General features: G+C 41.3%; 1 protein-coding gene across 1 annotated transcript; it reads right to left on the reverse strand.

Moving 5' to 3' along the window:
* Window positions 1–1,093: 1,093 nt before the first annotated feature.
* On the reverse strand, window positions 1,094–14,384 carry LOC123942209. Its single transcript, XM_046006093.1, has 4 exons — window positions 14,335–14,384; window positions 13,132–13,379; window positions 12,760–13,028; window positions 1,094–1,165 (listed from the first exon to the last, which is right to left on the reverse strand). Exons 1-4 carry the CDS (start codon window positions 14,382–14,384, stop codon window positions 1,094–1,096), a joined length of 639 nt encoding a protein of 212 aa, XP_045862049.1.
* Window positions 14,385–16,871: the final 2,487 nt, after the last annotated feature.

Here is a 16,871-nt window from a genome sequence, read left to right on the forward strand (position 1 = left end):
CAGTTTCCTATTTCTGCTGTAACAAGTAACCACTAATTTAGTGAGTTAGAACAATGCAAATTTATTCTCTGGCCATCCTGGAAGTTATAAGCCTGAAATAGGTCATATGGGAATAATCAAGGTATCAGCAGGTCTGCATTCCTTCTGGAGGCTCAGAAGAGAATCTTTCCTGCCTTTTCAGCCTCCAGAGGCCACTTTGCATTCTTCTTTTGTCTCCCCTTCAGCCTCCCCTTTTCTGAGTTACCTCTGTTTCATCGTAATGTTGAAATCTCCATCCCAGAAAGGGCTTAAGCTTTATTAACATAACGTAGAATGAAGGTATGGACATTTAGTAATCAAATTCCAGTTGAAAAAAGTTAAGAAATTTAACAATCTTTTTTATTATTTTATTTTTAAATTTTAACTCCAGAATAGTTAACATAGTGTGTTATATTAGTTTCAGTTGTACAATATATTGATTCAACATGACTCAGTGCTCATCACAATAATTGTATTCTTAATCCCCTTCGCTTGTTTTGCCCATCTCCCGACCCACCTCCCCTCTGGGAATCACTAGTTTGTTCTCTATAGAGTATGTTTCTTGATTTCTCCTTCTCTCTTTTCCTTTGCTCGTTTTCTTTTTTAAAATTTAAAAATTTTTTTAATAAACATATAATGTATTATTAGCCCCAGGGGTACAGGTCTGTGAATCGCTCACCATAGCATATACCCTCCCCAGTGTCCATAACCCCACCCCCTCTCCCGAACCCCCTCCTCCTGGCAACTCTCAGTTTGTTTTGTGAGATTAAGAGTCTCCTGGTTTGTCTCCCTCCCAATCCCATCTTGTTTTTTAACAATCTTAAACTTGAATCCGGTTTTGTTACGCAACAAAAGACTGTCATGTGGCCCTTCGACCACCAGATGGCCATCGAGACCGACATTTAAAATTTTGAACTTCTCTACAGAGGGAATCCCCGTGGGAATCCCATAGTTTCTAAGGGGCTTTCCCCATGTAGCCTTTGTGTCTCTTTCCTCTCTCCTATTATTATCAGGTCTGCAACGGTTTGAGCTATGGGGACACCCAGTCACAGAAACCCTCTTGCTTGTCCCTTCGCTAGTTGTCCTCTTTCCCCCAAGCTGTCGCCCAGCCTTTACTGCGGAAGTCTGCGGCTGTAGCAACAGGGAGCTGGGTCAAACACAAATTGAATGTGAAACTCTGTAAAACGGTCTATAAAACAAAATCTGGCTAATTAAAACTTAGGAGTTAACAAGAAGCAAGGCCATTTGGGAAAGTGACTATTCAGTGACTTCAGGACAGTCACCATGAGATGTCCTGGGGCCTAGAAGGGACAACAGAGATGATCTAGTCGGAAATCCATGTATTTTGGTGAGTATAATGTAGTCCTACTAGAACTGAGCTCCAGGAGGGCAGGAATGCTGCCTGTTTCCCCCCACCCCACCATGTATTTCCAGTGCCTTAGAACAGTATCGCTCCATAAATATTTGTTCAAAGAAGAATGAAGTAGAAAAACACAGGCCATACTGATGACCTTTTCAGAATATAAGTGAGGTTCGGTGGGGTGGAGTCGGGAGCCCATGACCAAGGAAGAAATCTTGAGACATCTTTGGTGCAAAATGGTGGTTTAGGGGCGCCTGGGTGGCTCAGTGGGTTATGCCTCTGCCTTTGGCTCAGGTCATAATCTTAGGGGTCCTGGAATCCAGCCCTGCATCGGGGTATCTGTTCAGCAGGGAGCCTGCTTCTTCCTCTCTCTCTGCCTGCCTCTCTGCCTACTTGTGATCTCTCTCTCTGTCCAATGAATAAATAAAATCTTTTTAAAAAATGGTGGTTTATTAGAGCATGGGGACAGGACCTGTGGGCAGAAAGAGTTGTTGCCCTGGGACTGTGAGGAGTGGTCCATTATATAGTTGCAAGTTGGATAGTGTCAAGGGATAGCATCAGTCTCTAAGGAATTTTGGAAGCAAAGTTTCCAGGTTCTTGAGGGGCTAGCTATTGTTGGGAAAAAGTCATTTATTACCAACTAGTAAAACCTGAGTCAGGAGACCTTTCAGATGTATATCGGTGGGCCCTATGCTTGGGGATGATTGCCAGTATGTATCTTGGAGGGTTTAGAGATAAAGGAAGTTTCCAAAGGAATTTTTATATGTTAAAGTAGACTTATAGGATCCTGGTTGGGGGTAGGGGCCAGTCAGGCTAGGATTGCTTTTTGCCCTTTGCAAAGTATTAAGGTAAAGGCAGAGGAATGTCACTCTGCCTGTTTCAAGGACTTGTCAGTGGGCTCTAAGTAGTAAGGAAATTTAATAACTTTTCTTCTACCTCTGTTTCCCACATCAATACCGATCTAAGTAGCTTATCTACTGTTATAGTCATAAATAAGGTCAATTAGTAGTAAGGCAAAAAAATTATTTTTCCTTTAAGTTTGGTGCTCCTTTCACAAATTTGTATAAACCAACAATATTTCTATTTTGAGTCTTTTAGTTCTAATTATTATACAGAAGGCTTCATCCACTCTTTAAATTAGTTTAGTCACTAGAGATCTAGAAAGATTTTCTTTTTGTCAGAAGTGTCTAAATGATATAAATTATTTTTCTTCTATTTTGACTATGCATTAGACTCTGTTTTTTCCTTTTTTTATCTTCCCTCAGGTAGTTTTGTTAGCATTTAGAGCTTATCTGAATATGTATATATACACATCTGCATATTAATACACACATCACTATATGGTATTTCTTGAGACAAATTAAAATTGCTGCCCTTATCTACTTTAGGATATATGCTACATGAATTCATGTGAATTACAACTTGACTGATACTCAATTTCTGCAATTCTGCAATCCAGGTCTTGTATTTTTCTTAAATTAAGGGCTCATATTTGAGGCCACCATTTGTTTGGTTTCTGACCATGGTGTTTTGCATGGAGCAGCCTTGCAGGTCTCCACCCTGACTCACCACCATGCAGCGGGAAGAGAGGCTGAAGGCCATCCACATACTCACCATACTCACTTGGATTGCCTGGATTGGGAGCTAGCTGGCCCAGGGAGCCTCTTTTGCCAGCTCTTGGGGCTGAACTGAGGCCAATATTCAATTTCCTGCCAGAAGAATTAAACTTCCCATGGGATGGAGGGCCCCAGATGCTGGCAGCATGTGTTCCTAGACAACCCTTTAAAACAACAACAACAATTTTTTTTTTCTTAAGAGAGAGAGTGCACAAGTGGGGGGAGGTGGCAAAGGGAGAGGGAGAGAAAGAGAATTTTCCTTTTTAAAAAAAATTGGTTAATTAACATACAGTGTATTATTTTCAGGGGTAGAATTTAGTGATCATTAGTTGCATATAATACCCAGTGCTTCTTATATCAAGTGCCCTCCTTAATGCCCATCACCCAGTTACCCCATCCCCCACCCACCTCCCCTCCAGCAACCCTCAGTTTATTTCCTATAGTTAAGGGTCTTTTATGGTTTGTCCCCTCTCTGATTTAATCTTATTTCATTTTTCATTTCCTTTCCCTATGTTCGTCTGCTGTTTCTTAAATTCCACATATGAGTGAAATCATATGATATTTGTCTTTCTCTGACTGACTTATTTCACTGAGCATAATACCCTCTAGTTCTAACTACATTGTTGCAAATGGCAAGATTTTATTCTTTTTGTTGCCCGAGTAATATTCCATTGTACACACACACACACACACACACACACACACACATTTATCACATCTTCTTTATCCATTCATCTGTTGGAGAGAGAGAGAATCTTAAGCAGGATTCCCACCCAGCATGGAGCCTGATGCAGGGCTAGATCTCATGACCCTGGGATCAAGACTTGAGCCAAAACCAAGAGTCACCCAGGCATTCCCCACACAGAAAACTCTTATAAATAACTGTGCCCAAATCCTCTCTCCTTGACACCAATCTGAAAATCCCCACTGATAAGGCCACCTTCTCACATTTGCCCTATTAAAGGGGGAACAATAAGGAGGTCCCAGCCCTGGAATGTAAATGCCTCTGGGGGAAGGGGCAGGATGGCCTTTCCTTATGTGGTTGATCCTTGCCATTGAAGTTTTCCATTTTTCAATGAATCTGTAACTCATGCAGTGAGATATTTTAGAATTTGTCTCTGACCCTGTGTATAGCAGCAGTAATCACCACACATTCCACATTCATTTTGCCCTCCTCTGTGAGCACCACACCTACACTGGCCTGCCGAGTGAGCTCTGGCTGTTGATGCCTAACAAATTTCTAGCACTACTTTTGCATGGTGTGGTAAAAGAGACATAGAGAGGTCAAAATATGTAACTTTTTTTCGTCTCCCTCCCTCTCTCGCTTCTATCCTCCCTCCCTTCATAACTCTCTCTACCCATTCAACCATCAGCTATCAGCTATCCATCATCATGGTTCTATCAAAGGTAGCACACCATAGTGGTTTAGAGCACAGATCGGAAGCCACAATATTTGAGTTTAAATGCCATCCTTGCCATGAAATGATTAGGTGAACATAGATATGTTACTTGACACCTCTATACCTTAATAGTTCTATTTACAAAATGAGAATGACAGTATTTGATCTATATGATTTTTATGAGGATTATTATTTCTTCGGTGCATGGAACAACACCTGGCACTAAATAGCATTAAATATTTATTAAATTAAAATTTTGTGACACTACAACACATTGTTTAGCATGCTGTAAATATATTTAATATAGAAATATCAATGTATATTACATTTATTAGTTAAGTAAGATTGGGATTATTAGAGAAGAATGATATGGGGGCTAAAGCCAAAATGGTCTGTGAGCATGTAGTTTGTTCTCAGTATGAGATAGCAAAAAGCTCTCTGGCCTCAGCTCTCAGACACACTCTTTTCTGGGCCTCTGATTTTGGGAAATCTGCTCCAAGAATAGGACTGTGTGTAAGTGCATATGGGCTTGTTAGGTCAGCACCCCTGTGGGGAAACACTGTGTAGGCAGATGGGGATGACTGGGCAAGACACAGAGTTGTGACCTGAAACCGTTAGATGTGCCTGAGTTTAAAGAGAGGTATCAGAAGCTTACAGATCATTATGAGATAAACTCTAGATTACAAAAAAGAAACACATTTCTGATTTTGATAATTGAAGGTATATCCATTCTAATAAAAAGCAACATGTACATCTGTCTATTGCAAAACCTGTCAATTGCTGTTCACAACAGACCTCTGGTGTGTTTATGATTATGCATCTACTAATTTAGGTTGTTTGTTAGTTTCCCCAAAACAAAAAAGAGAATACCCCTTATACTCTAACTTTTTGATTTGAAAGAGAAAATTGGTGACAAAAGATGTACTTTAACTGTAGTCAGAGATACAGAAGGACACTACATAATTCTTAAAGGGACTATCCACCAAGACGATCTAACAATTGTGAATATCTATGCCCCCAATATGGGAGCACTCAATTACATAAGAAAACTATTAATCGAGATAAAGAGTCATATTGATACGAATACAATAATAGTAGGAGATCTTAATACGCCTCTCTCAGAAATAGACAGATCATAGAAGCAGAAAATTAATAAAGAAATAAGAGCATTGAATGAAACATTGGACCAGATGGACCTCATAGACATATACAAAACATTCCACCCTAAAACAACAGAATACTCATTCTTCTCAAGTGCACATGGAACCTTCTCCAAAATAGACCACATACTGGGTCACAAAGCAGGACTCAACCGATACCAAAAGACTGACATTATTCCCTGCATATTCTCAGATCAAAATGCTTTGAAACTGGAACTCAATCACAAGGAAAAGTTCAGAAGGAACTCAAACACCTGGAAGCTAAAGACCACCTTGCTGAAGAATGCTTTGGATCAACCAGGGGCGCCTGGGTGGCTCAGTGGATTGAGCCGCTGCCTTCAGCTCGGGTCATGATCTCAGGGTCCTGGGATCGAGCCCCGCATCGGGCTCTCTGCTCCGCAGGGAGCCTGCTTCCTCCTCTCCCTCTGCCTGCCTCTCTGCCTACTTGTGATCCCTCTGTCTGTCAAATAAATAAATAAAATCTTTAAAAAAAAAAAAAGATGAACTTAAACAATTCATGGAAACCAATGAGAATGAAGACACTTTGGTCCAAAACCTATGGGATACAGCAAAGGCGGTTCTAAGGGGGAAATACATAGCCATCCAAGCCTCCCTCAAAAACATTGAAAAAGGGAGGAGTCAAGATGGCGGAGAAGTAGCAGTCTGAAACTATATCAGGTAGCAGGAGATCAGCTCGATAGCTTATCTAAACATTGCAAACACCTACAAATCCAACGGGAGAGCGAAGAGAAGAAGAACAGCAACTCTAGAAACAGAAAATCAACCACTTTCTGAAAGGTAAGACTGGCGGAGAAGTGAATCTAAAACGACGGGAAGATAGACCGCAGGGGGAGGGGCCGGCTCCCGGCAAGCAGCGGAGGAAAGGAGCACAAAATCAGGACTTTTAAAAGTCTGTTCCACTGAGGGACATTGCTCCAGAGGCTAACCCAGGGTGAAGCCTACGCGGGGTCAGCGTGGCCGCAGGTCCCGCAGGGTCACAGAAGGATCAGGGGTGTCGGAGTGTCGGAGAGCTCACAGGTATTAGAATGGAGAAGCCGGCTGCAGAGACAGAGCCGAGGACTGAACTCTCAGCTCGGGGTTACCTTGAACTGGTCACGGGCTGGGTGAGCTCGGAGCGCGGCTGGAGGCTGGGGATACAGGAGTGATTGGGTGCTGTCCTCTGGGGGCGCACTGAGGAGTGGGGCCCCAGGCTCACGGCTCCTCCGGGCCGGAGACTGGGAGGCCGCCATTTTCATTCCCGTCCTCCGGAACTCTACGGAAAGCGTTCAGGGAACAGAAGCTCCCAAAAGCAAACCCGAGCCGATTACTTAGTCCGGCCGCCGGTGAGGGCGGTGCAATCCCGCCTCGGGCAAAACACTTGAGAGTCACTACAACAGGCCCCTCCCCCAGAAGATCAACAAAATATCCAGCCAGGACGAAGTTCATCTATCAAGGAAAGTAGGTTCAACTCCTAAGAAAGCAGCGCAATTCCAGAGGAGGAGAAAGCAAAGCACGGAACTCATGGCTTTCTCCCCATGATTCTTTAGTCTTGCGGCTACTTCAATTTTTTTTTCTTTTTTCTTTTTTCAATTTTTTTTCTTTTTTCTTCTTCTGCTAAATTTTTTAAAACTTTTACCCTTTTCTTTTTTAACGTTTTTTGACTAGTTTATCTAAATATATATATTTTTTCTTTCTTTTTTATATTTTTTCTTTATTTGTTTTATTTTTAAAATTTTTTCTTTTTTTTTTTCTGAACCTCTTTTTATCCCCTTTCTCCCCCCCCACAATTTGGGGTCTCTTCTCATTTGGTTACAGCGCATTTTTCTGGGGTCTTTGCCACCCTTTTAGTATTTTATTTGCTCCTTCATATCCTCTTATCTGGACAAAATGACAAGGCGGAAAAAATCACCACAAACAAAAGAACAAGAGACAGTACCGAAGGCTAGGGACCTAATCAACACAGACATTGGTAATATGTCAGATCAAGAGTTCAGAATGATGATTCTGAACATTCTAGCCGGGCTCGAAAAAGGCATGGAAGATATTAGAGAAACCCTCTCTGGAGATATTAAAGCCCTTTCTGGAGAAATTAAAGAACTAAAATTGAACCAAGTTGAAATCAAAAAAGCTATTAATGAGGTGCAATCAAAAATGGAGGCTCTCACTGCTAGGATAAATGAGGCAGAAGAAAGAATTAGTGATATAGAAGACCAAATGACAGAGAATAAGGAAGCTGAACAAAAGAGGGACAAACAGCTACTGGACCATGAGGGGAGAATTCGAGAGATAAGTGACAGCATAAGACGAAACAACATTAGAATAATTGGGATTCCAGAAGAAGAAGAAACAGAGAAGGGAGCAGGTCTATTGGAGAGAATCATTGGAGAGAATTTCCCTAATATGGCAAAGGGAACAAGCATCAAAATCCAGGAGATGCAGAGAACCCCCCTCAAAGTCAACAAGAATAGGTCCACACCCCGTCACCTAATAGTAAAATTTACAAGTCTTAGTGACAAAGAGAAAATCCTGAAAGCAGCCTGAGAAAAGAAGTCTATAACATATAATGGTAAAAATATTAGATTGGCAGAAGACTTATCCACAGAGACCTGGCAGGCCAGGAAGAGCTGGCATGATATATTCAGAGCACTAAACGAGAAAAACATGCAGCCAAGAATACTCTATCCAGCTAGGCTATCATTGAAACTAGAAGGAGAGATCAAAAGCTTCCAGGACAAACAAAAACTGAAAGAATTTGCAAACACCAAACCAGCTCTACAGGAAATATTGAAAGGGGTCCTCTAAGCAAAGAGAGAGCCTAAAAGTAGTAGATCAGAAAGGTACAGAGACAATATACAGTAACAGTCACCTTACAGACTAATAATGGCACTAAATTCACATCTCTCAATAGTTACCCTGAATGTTAATGGGCTAAATGCCCCAATCAAAAGACACAGGGTATCAGAATGGATAAAAAAACAAAACCCATCAGTATGTTGCCTACAAGAAACTCATTTTAGACGCGAAGACACCTCCAGATTTAAAGTGAGGGGGTGGAAAAAAAAATTACCATGCTAAGGGGCATCAGAAGAAAGCTGGGGTAGCAATCCTTATATCAGATCAATTAGATTTTAAGCCAAAGACTATAATAAGAGATGAGGAAGGACACTATATCCTACTCAAAGGGTCTGTCCAACAAGAAGATCTAACAATTTTAAATATCTATGCCCCTAACGTGGGAGCAGCCAACTATATCAACCAATTACTAACAAAATCAAAGAAACACATCAATAATAATACAATAATAGTAGGGGACTTGAACACTCCCCTCACTGAAATGGACAGATCATCCAAGCGAAAGATCAACAAGGAAATAAAGGCCTTAAATGACACACTGGACCAGACGGACATCACAGATATATTCAGAACATTTCATCCCAAAGCAACAGAATACACATTCTTCTCTAGTGCACATGGAACCTTCTCCAGAATAGATCACATCCTGGGTCACAAATCAGGTCTCAACCGGTATTAAAAGATTGGGATCATTCTCTGCATATTTTCAGACCACAATGCTCTGAAGCTAGAACTCAATCACAAGAGGAAAGCTGGAAAGAACCCAAATACATGGAGACTAAACAGCATCCTTCTAAAGAATGAATGGGTTAACCAGGAAATTAAAGAAGAACTGAAAAAATTCATGGAAACAAATGATAATGAAAACACAACAGTTCAAAATCTATGGGACACAGCACAGGCAGTCCTGAGAGGAAAATATATAGCGGTACAAGCCTTTCTCAAGAAACAAGAAAGGTCTCAAGTACACAACCTAACCCTACGCGTAAAGGAGCTGGAGAAAGAACAAGAAAGAAACCCTAAACCCAGCAGGAGAAGAGAAATCATAAAGATCAGAGCAGAAATCAATGAAATAGAAACCAAAAAAAAAAAAAAATAGAAAAAATCAATGAAACTAGGAGCTGGTTCTTTGAAAGAATCAATAAGATTGATAAACCCTTGGCCAGACTCATCAAAAAGAAAAGAGAAAGGACCCAAATAAATAAAATCATGAATGAAAGAGGAGAGATCACAACTAACACCAAAGAAATACAGACAATTATAAGAACATACTATGAGCAACTCTACGCCAACAAATTTGACAATCTGGAAGAAATGGATGCATTCCTAGAGACATATAAACTACCACAACTGAACCAGGAAGAAATAGAAAACCTGAACAGGCCCATAACCAGTAAGGAGATTGAAACAGTCATCAAAAATCTCCAAACAAACAAAAGCCCAGGGCCAGACGGCTTCCCAGGGGAATTCTACCAAACGTTTAAAGAAGAACTCATTCCTATTCTCCTGAAACTGTTCCAAAAAATAGAAATGGAAGGAAAACTTCCAAACTCATTTTATGAGGCCAGCATCACCTTGATCCCAAAACCAGACAAGGATCCCACCAAAAAAGAGAACTACAGACCAATATCCTTGATGAACACAGACGCAAAAATTCTCACCCAAATACTAGCCAATAGGATTCAACAGTACATGAAAAGGATTATTCACCACGATCAAGTGGGATTTATTCCAGGGCTGCAGGGTTGGTTCAACATCCGCAAATCAATCAATGTGATAGAACACATTAATAAAAGAAAGAACAAGAACCATATGATACTCTCAATAGATGCTGAAAAAGCATTTGACAAAGTACAGCATCCCATCCTGATCAAAACTCTTCAAAGTGTAGGGATAGAGGGCACATACCTCAATATTATCAAAGCCATCTATGAAAAACCCACCGCAAATATCATTCTCAATGGAGAAAAACTGAAAGCTTTTCCGTTAAGGTCAGGAACACGGCAGGGATGTCCATTATCACCACTGCTATTCAACATAGTATTAGAAGTCCTAGCCTCAGCAATCAGACAACAAAAAGAAATTAAAGGCATCCAAATTGGTAAAGAAGAAGTCAAACTATCACTCTTCGCAGATGATATGATACTATATGTGGAAAACCCAAAAGACTCCACTCCAAAACTGCTAGAACTTGTACAGGAATTCAGTAAAGTGTCAGGATATAAAATCAATGCACAGAAATCAGTTGCATTTCTGTACACCAACAACAAGACTGAAGAAAGAGAAATTAAGGAGTCAATCCCATTCACAACTGTACCCAAAACTATAAGATACCTAGGAATAAACCTAAGCAAAGAGACTAAGAATCTATACACAGAAAATTATAAAGTACTCATGAAAGAAATTGAGGAAGACACAAAAAAATGGAAAAATGTTCCATGCTCCTGGATTGGAAGAATAAATATTGTGAAAATGTCTATGTTACCTAAAGCAATCTACACATTTAATGCAATCCCTATCAAAATACCATCCATCTTTTTCAAAGGAATGGAACAAATAATCCTAAAATTTATATGGAACCAGAAAAGACCTCGAATAGCCAAAGGAATATTGAAGAACAAAGCCAAAGTTGGTGGCATCACAATTCCGGACTTCAAGCTCTATTACAAAGCTGTCATCATCAAGACAGCATGGTACTGGCACAAAAACAGACACATAGATCAGTGGAACAGAATAGAGAGCCCAGAAATCGACCCTCAACTCTATGGTCAACTAATCTTCGACAAAGCAGGAAAGAATGTCCAATGGAAAAAAGACAGCCTCTTCAATAAATGGTGCTGGGAAAATTGGACAGCCACAGGCAGAAAAATGAAATTGGACCACTTCCTTACACCACACACGAAAATAGATTCCAAATGGATGAAGGACCTCAATGTGAGAAAGGAATCCATCAAAATCCTTGAGGAGAATGCAGGCAGCAACCTCTTCGACCTCAGCCGTAGCAACATCTTCCTAGGAACAACAGCAAAGGCAAGGGAAGCAAGGGCAAAAATGAACTATTGGGATTTCATCAAGATCAAAAGCTTTTGCACAGCAAAGGAAACAGTTAACAAAACCAAAAGACAACTGACAGAATGGGAGAAGATATTTGCAAACGACATATCAGATAAAGGGCTAGTATCCAAAATCTATAAGGAACTTAGCAAACTCAACACCCAAAGAACAAACAATCCAATCAAGAAATGGGCAGAGGACATGAACAGACATTTCTGCAAAGAAGACATCCAGATGGCCAACAGACACATGAAAAAGTGCTCCACGTCACTCGGCATCAGGGAAATACAAATCAAAACCACAATGAGATATCACCTCACACCAGTCAGAATGGCTAAAATGAACAAGTCAGGAAATGACAGATGCTGGCGAGGATGCAGAGAAAGGGGAACCCTCCTCCACTGTTGGTGGGAATGCAAGCTGGTGCAACCACTCTGGAAAACAGCATGGAGGTTCCTCAAAATGTTGAAAATAGAACTACCCTATGACCCAGCAATCGCACTACTGGGTATTTACCCTAAAGATACAAACGTAGTGATCCGAAGGGGCACGTGTACCCGAATGTTTATAACAGCAATGTCTACAATAGCCAGACTATGGAAAGAACCTAGATGTCCATCAACAGATGAATGGATAAAGAAGATGTGGTATATATACACAATGGAATACTATGCAGCCATCAAAAGAAATGAAATCTTGCCATTTGCGACGACGTGGATGGAACTAGAGCGTATCATGCTTAGTGAAATAAGTCATTCGGAGAAGGACAACTATCATATGATCTCCCTGATAAGAGGACATGGAGAAGCAACATGAGGGGGTAGGGGGATAAGAGAAGAATAAATGAAACAAGATGGGATTGGGAGGGAGACAAACCATAAATGACTCTTAATCTCACAAAACAAACTGGGGGTTGCTGGGGGGAGGTGGGATTGGGAGAGGGGGAGCGGGCTATGGACATTGGGGAGGGGAGGCGAACCATAAGAGACTATGGACTCTGAAAAACAACCTGAGGGTTTTGAAGGGTCAGGGATGGGAGGTTGGGGCAACCTGAGGGTTTTGAAGGGTCAAGGGTGGGAGGTTGGGGGAACAGGTGGTGGGTAATGGGGAGGGCACGTTTTGCATGGAGCACTGGGTGTTGTGCAAAAAGAATGAATACTGTTACGCTGAAAAAATAAATAAAATGGAAAAAAAAAAAAAAAGATCCTGCGTGTGCCTCCTGGACAGAGTTTTCTGTCTCTGTCTCTTTGTCTCTCTCTCTCGCTCGTTCCCTGGCCCCCCGCCCCTGCCGCGCTCACCTCGCCGCTGCACCGGAAGCTCTCAAACACCCTGTGGTTGTGTCTGCACACGGTGTCCACCTCGGACCTCTTCCGCTCCATGATGTCCTTCTGGCTGTTCCAGCCCTGAGCGATGGGCCGCCCCAGCTCGGTCACCGGCCGGTACTCCCCCACGTCGCTGTCGAAGCGCACGAACTCCTCGCTGTTGTAGAAATACCTATCCAGGAGCCGCACACGCTCCGTGCCGTTGGAATAATGACACTCGGGCTTCACCAGTAACAAAAAATGTGCTGTGGGGACAGAGACGATCCGGTCATCCGCGGGCTCCTGGAAGACACTGACGGCGGCGCCCCTCGCTGGCTCCCCCCGCGCCCCCAAACCACCAGCACACACCACTTGTCTTCCCTCTGCGGGCGGCGGGGGAGGAGGCCACTGGGTCCCGGGCTCGATGGCAGACACCCCAGCCTGAGCAGCGAGGACATTTGCCCCTCACGGCCTCCTCCTGGACGCCTGCGGCTGACAGACAACGGCCTCCCTCCTCGCCGCCCACAGCCCTTTCCCCCGCCTTAAACAAGTCCCACCTGCTTCCCCGCCCCCTGAACACTCGGTTTGGGCAGAGCTGGCTCAGGCCCCTGCTGCTCCTGCGAATCCAGAGAAGGAAACAGAAGCGTCCCCTCCACTCCCGGAGTTGAAAATGGAGGGAAACTGACGCACAAAACCCAACCAGGCCAAACTTTGTACGGGTGGGAAACGTCACAGGAAACATGTGCAGTTCTAGAGCAGAGAAATATTGGATGATCTCAGTTACCTTGGAGTGCCAGAGAGGTGGTCTCAAGGGTGACATTCCAGATGTGACATGAAAGATTAAGTAGATGCGAGCTGGAGGGTGTGTGTGTGTGTGTGTGTGTGTGTGTGTGTGTGTGTGTGTGTTTGGGAGCAAGGGGGGGCCTGTTTCAGGTAAAGGTAATAAATTGTACAAAACCTTGAAAGAATTGATGGTGAACCTCCTTAGGAAACCAGAGCAAAAGTTCACTGAAGCACAGACAGTGAGAGGAAGGAAGGGAAAAGATTACATTGGAGAAGTCACTTGGGGCTGGGCCCTTAAAGCCCGTGGGTGATAGTAGGATTTTGATTTTATACTAAATGTAATGGAAAACAATGAAGAGTTTTAAAGAGAGAAAACCCATGATCCTATTACAGGATCACAATCCCCTTTCTGAATTTGCAATCCAGATAGCTCAGAAAATCAGTTTTTTTCTTGTTTGTTTTTGGTGCCAAAACTCATTTGGTAAATCTGACCTGATGAATTAAGGAGTCAAATGTGTCTCAGAGCTCTTACTTTTCCTTCTGTAGTTTAATATGTGTAAACATAGTTATCTATGACATAAATGTATATATTTTGGTGTTTTGGTCTTTATGTCATTGAAATGTGAAAATAAAGCTAATTCCTTTATCAGGACCCATAAATGGAGGCCACCCCAGCATTCCACTCATACCCCAAATCTAAACTTACAGTCTTCACTTACAGAAAACACCTGTCAAGGAAACTTAACATATACCAGTTACGATTTTCCAACTTGAGTTCAGTTAGCTTACCTTCCCCCAGAAAATAAGACCTGGTAACCTTGTAAGGAAAACCCCAACATTTTAGCCAATCATGCACGGTTTCCATGTTCCCTCTTCAAAAGCTCTATAAACTCACACTTGCCCAAATACCTTGGGAAAAGTGCTCCACAGTTTTTGAATCACTTTACTTCCCCAATCCATGGATTATTTTCCCTTGGATAAAGGATATCAAACATTTTACTAAATTGACTTAATTTTGTCATTTGTCAATGCCAAAAGAGTTAAAAAATAACCCTGTGGTTAAAGGTGAGGCAGATACAATTCTCAGAAAGCTACTACCACTCATATGGAACATAAAAAAGATTATTTTAATTAAATTCAATTAGTTAACATATAGTATATCATTAGTTCAGAGGTAGAATTCAGTCATCCATCAGTTGCATATTGTGCCCAGGGCCCATTACATCACATGCCCTCCTTAATGCCACCTAATTACCCCATCCCCTCACCTTCTTCCCCTCCAGCAACCTTTAGTTTGTTTTTTATATTTAAGAGTCTCTTATGACTTGTCTTCTGTTTTCATTTCATTTTTCCTTCCCTTTCCCTATGTTCATCTGTTTTTTTTTCTTAAATTTTACATATGAGTGAGATCGCTGATTGACTTATTTTGCTTAGTGTAATACCCTCTAGTTCCATCAACGTCATTGCAAATGGTAAGATTTTACTTTTTTGATCTCTGAGCAATATTCCATTGTATATATACACCACTTCTTTATCATTTATTTGTTGATGGATATCTGGGCTGTTTCCCTGGTTTGGCTTATTGTGGACATTGCTGCTGTAAACACTGGGGTACAGGTGTCCCTTCAGATCACTACATATATATCCTTTGGGGCAAACACCTAGTAGTGCAATTGCTGGGTTGTAGGATAGCTCTATTTTTACCTTCTTGAGGAACCTCCATATTGTTTTCCAGAGTGGCCGCAGCAGATTGCATTTCCACCAACAGTGTAAGAGGGTTCCCCTTTCTCTGCATCCTCGCCAACATTTGTTGTCTCCTGGCTTATTAATTTTAGCCATTCTGACTGGTGTGAGGTGGTATCTCACTATGGCTTTGATCTATATTTCCCTGATGCTGAGTGATGTTGACTATTTTTTCCTGAGTCTGTTGGCCATTTGTAAGTCTTCTTTGGAGAAATGTTTATTCATGTCTTTTGCCCCATTTCTTGACTGTATTATTTGTTCTATGGGTGTTGGATTTTACAAGTTCTTTATAGATCTTGGATGGTAGCCCTTTATCTGATAAGACATTTGCAAATATCTTCTCCTATTATTTTTTGGTTTTGTTGACTATTTCCTTTGCTATGCAGAAGCTTATGCTGATGAAGTCCCATTAGTTCATTTTTGCTTTGTTTTCCTTGCCTTTGGAGATGTGTCTAGCAAGAAATTGCTGTGGCTGAGGTCAAAGGGGTTGCTGCCTGTGTTCTTCTCTAGAATTTTGATGGATTTCTGTCTCACATTTAGATCTTTCATCCATTTTGAGTTTATTTTTGTGTATGGTATAAGAAAATGGTACAGTTTCATTCTTCTACATGTGGCTGTCCAATTTTCCCAATACCTTTTGTTGAAGAGACTGTCTTTTATTTTGTTGGAATTAATGACTGTAGAGTTTAGGTTCCATATCTGGTTTCTCTATTCTGATCAATTGATCTGTGTGTCTGGTTTTGTGCCAGTACCATATTATCTTGGTGATTAAAGCTTTGTAAAGTGCCTGAAGTCTTGCATTGTGAGGCCACCAGCTTTGGTTTTCTTTTTCAACATTCTTCTGGCTATTTGGGGTCTTTTCCGGTTCCATACAAATTTTAGGATTGTTTGTTCCAGCTCTGTGAGAAATGTTGGTGGTATTTTGGTACAGATAGCATTGAAAGCATAGATTGCTCTAGATAGCATAGACATTCTAACAATGTTTATTCTTCCAATCTATGAGCATGGAATGTCTTTCTGTTTCTTTGTGTCTTCCTCTTCCATTTCTTTCATTAGTGTTCTATAGTTTTCAGAGTACAGATCCTTTACACGTTTGGTTAGGTATATTCCTAGGTATCTTATGGTTTTTGGTACAAATATAAATGTGATTGATTCCTTAATTTCTCTTTCTTCTGTCTCATTGTTAGTGTATAGAAATGCACCTGATTTCTGGGCATTGATTTTATATCCTGTCATTTTGCTGAATTCCAGTATGAGATCTAGCAATTTTGGGGTGGAGTCTTTTCATTTTTCCACAGAGGTTATCTGCATTGTTGTAGATATGTTCTTTGTTGATTTGGATGCCTTTTAATTCTTTTTATTATCTGATTGCTGAGGCTATGACTGCTAATATTTTGTTGAACAACAGTGGTGAGAATGGACATCCCTGTTGTGTTCCTGACCTTAGGTGAAAAGCTCTCAGTTTTTCCTCATTGAGAATGATATTCACTGTGGGTTTTACCTATATGGCTTTTATGATACTGAGGTATATTCCCTTTATCCCTGTACTGTGGAAAATTTTAATCAAGAAGGGATGTTGTATT

Source organism: Meles meles, chromosome 5 (assembly GCF_922984935.1).
Source record: "Meles meles chromosome 5, mMelMel3.1 paternal haplotype, whole genome shotgun sequence".
Classification (NCBI taxonomy): Eukaryota; Metazoa; Chordata; class Mammalia; order Carnivora; family Mustelidae; genus Meles; species Meles meles.